At 58.2% G+C, this 2,201-nt stretch overlaps 1 protein-coding gene across 1 annotated transcript in view; it reads right to left on the reverse strand.

Moving 5' to 3' along the window:
* The window catches only part of Rbx1 (ring-box 1, E3 ubiquitin protein ligase), a 35,612-nt gene extending 34,204 nt beyond the window's left edge, over positions 1-1,408 (reverse strand). The window contains exon 1 of the mRNA XM_013024911.1: positions 1,279-1,408. Coding sequence (XP_012880365.1) covers positions 1,279-1,356 — 78 coding nt within the window. The 5' untranslated portion in view covers positions 1,357-1,408. The remainder of the gene's footprint in view (positions 1-1,278) is intronic.
* Between the last annotated feature and the right edge of the window lie 793 nt (positions 1,409-2,201).

Below are 2,201 nucleotides of genomic sequence, written 5' to 3' on the forward strand. Positions count from 1 at the left end.
TCAGCTCAAGGCTAGCGTTCTACCACTTGAGCCACAGCGCCACTTCCGGCTTTTTTCTTTTTGCTTATGTGGTGCTGAGGAATCGAACCCAGGGCCTCATACATGCAAGGCAAACGCTCTACCACTGAGCCACCTTCCCAGCCCACAAGTATATTTTTAAAAGACCCTTTCGTACACTAATGTGGTGCTACTTCCCAAACTTCCATCTTTTTTTTTTTTCTAGCACAATTCTTAGCGTCCAGGTAACTTCTTCAGCATGTTTCATACTTCAGCCTCCACTTGGAAGAAAACCCTCACTTCCATTATTCTTCAATATGGCTACTTGGTTCTGAGCAGCAGTGGCCACAAAACAAACAAAAAACCAAAATAAGTAAATAAAAGTCAAAAGACATGTACAGCCAGATGTTCCAGGAACACCAACTTTGCCTATTTCAGGGTCTTCATTTTGAGTAAAGGGTTGATTTCACCTGAGGTGGCAACCAACACTTTGGGAAATCACGAAGAGCTTTTCATGCGAAAAGACATATTCTTACTTTCCCATTCTTTACCAGGTCAACTCGTCCTCAACCCTCCCTAAAAGCCAGCGGACTTGAGTCTCGAATATTCTTTTAATGAAGTCCACCAAGCATTAAAAAAAAAAATGTAGTAGCATAGGGGCATCCGGACGTGACAGAGAGACATGGGACGAGGTAGGCCGTGGGGCAATCCAAGACCCAAGTTACGCCCTCGAAACTGGGAGAGCCGAGAGGGACCTAAAGGAGGCCTCCGCTCCGCGAGGCCCAAGTCGGGGTCTCTCAGTCAGGAGGCCCCAAGCTCTGAAAGGGGCGGGTGAGGGAGATGGCCGGCCGCGCTCCTGCAGGGCCTCCGCGACGGCACGACCTGGGGTCCCCGGCTTTCTCCGCACGGCCCCATCCTCCCCGCTCCGCAGTCCCGGCGACCCCCACTCCCACCCCGCCGAGTCCTCCCCCACACCCCGCAGTCACTCCACTGAAGATCAGCCGCTAGGCTCCGGCAGCCAAATCGCAACCGGGCTTCTCAATAAACCCCTCCGTGATTGGTTACTCAGCTCCCGAGCGAAACCAGCATGGCCCTACGCAGTGGGCTGTTGTCCCGTCGATCAACCCTAAGGCCCACCCCCCCGACTTCCTTCCGTGGTAGCAGGTCCCAAGAACGCCCTGAAATGAAGCCCTTTCCACAGCGCCACGGGTCGCCCTCGGGCCTGCCAGCCAGATATGCTTCTCTCTAGCTTTCCCCAGAAAGGTGCTGACGAGACCCAACCTTTTTCACTTCAAAGCGCTTCTTGCCCGCGCCGCTGTTGGTGCCGCTCGGGGTGTCCACATCCATCGCCGCCGCCATTTTGGAAACACACGGGCTGTGGTTCGGTCACCGCGCCTGCGCAGCAGCGCACGCCTCGCTTTTCTTTCCCCGCCCCACGCCTGGGCTCCTCCTCCCGGTTGGTATTAGGGGGCGGATCCTGTAGCCACGCCCCTTAAAGGCGCTGGAGCAGGTTTCCGCCCCCTTGGGGTAGGCTGGGGAGGAGGCGGCGGCCGGAGGGGCTTGGGCGGGGCCGGGCGGGGCCGGGCGGGGCCGGGCGACGTGCACGAGCCTGGTGAAAACGTTCGACGCGGCTCGTGCTCGTCATTCTCCCTGGGAAGCCCCTGGGGCCGCACTTTTTCCTGGGGCGGTGGCTGCTTCCTCCTTGGTCAGACCTCACCCAGGCCGGGTCCCCAATTTGTCCCCCAGTAGGGGTGGGCCCGCCTCCAGCTGCCGGGAGCCGAGACCCGGCTCGGGCCTTGCGCAGACCCTGAGCCTGGCCGGGAACGGTCACCCCGGGAGGCCTGCGGCCGCGCCAGCCCGGCCCCAGCCCCCATGTGGTTTCCGGGTTTCAGTGCGGGAGATGACTCCCGGGAAGAGACCCGGAATGTCCTCCCCGTGGCCAAAGTCGGTCTCCAGCCCTGCCTCCTCCTTCCCACCAGAAACAGACGGAGGCTCAGCCGGGAAAGCTGTCTCCTTGCCCACATCGCCATTCGGTCTTCATCTTTCTTCCACTGGCCCCCATAGTGTCCATTCTCCCTAATTTCTCCCGTATTTTCGCTCCTCGCCCTAATCAAACGGTCCTAAATTTTGATCCTTTGATACTTCTTTTTCCCTGGGGATCGAACCCAGGGTCTTGCGAGCTTAGTTGTACTGAGTTAGGCAGA

Source organism: Dipodomys ordii, unplaced genomic scaffold (assembly GCF_000151885.1).
Source record: "Dipodomys ordii isolate 6190 unplaced genomic scaffold, Dord_2.0 Scaffold79, whole genome shotgun sequence".
NCBI classification, from domain to species: Eukaryota; Metazoa; Chordata; class Mammalia; order Rodentia; family Heteromyidae; genus Dipodomys; species Dipodomys ordii.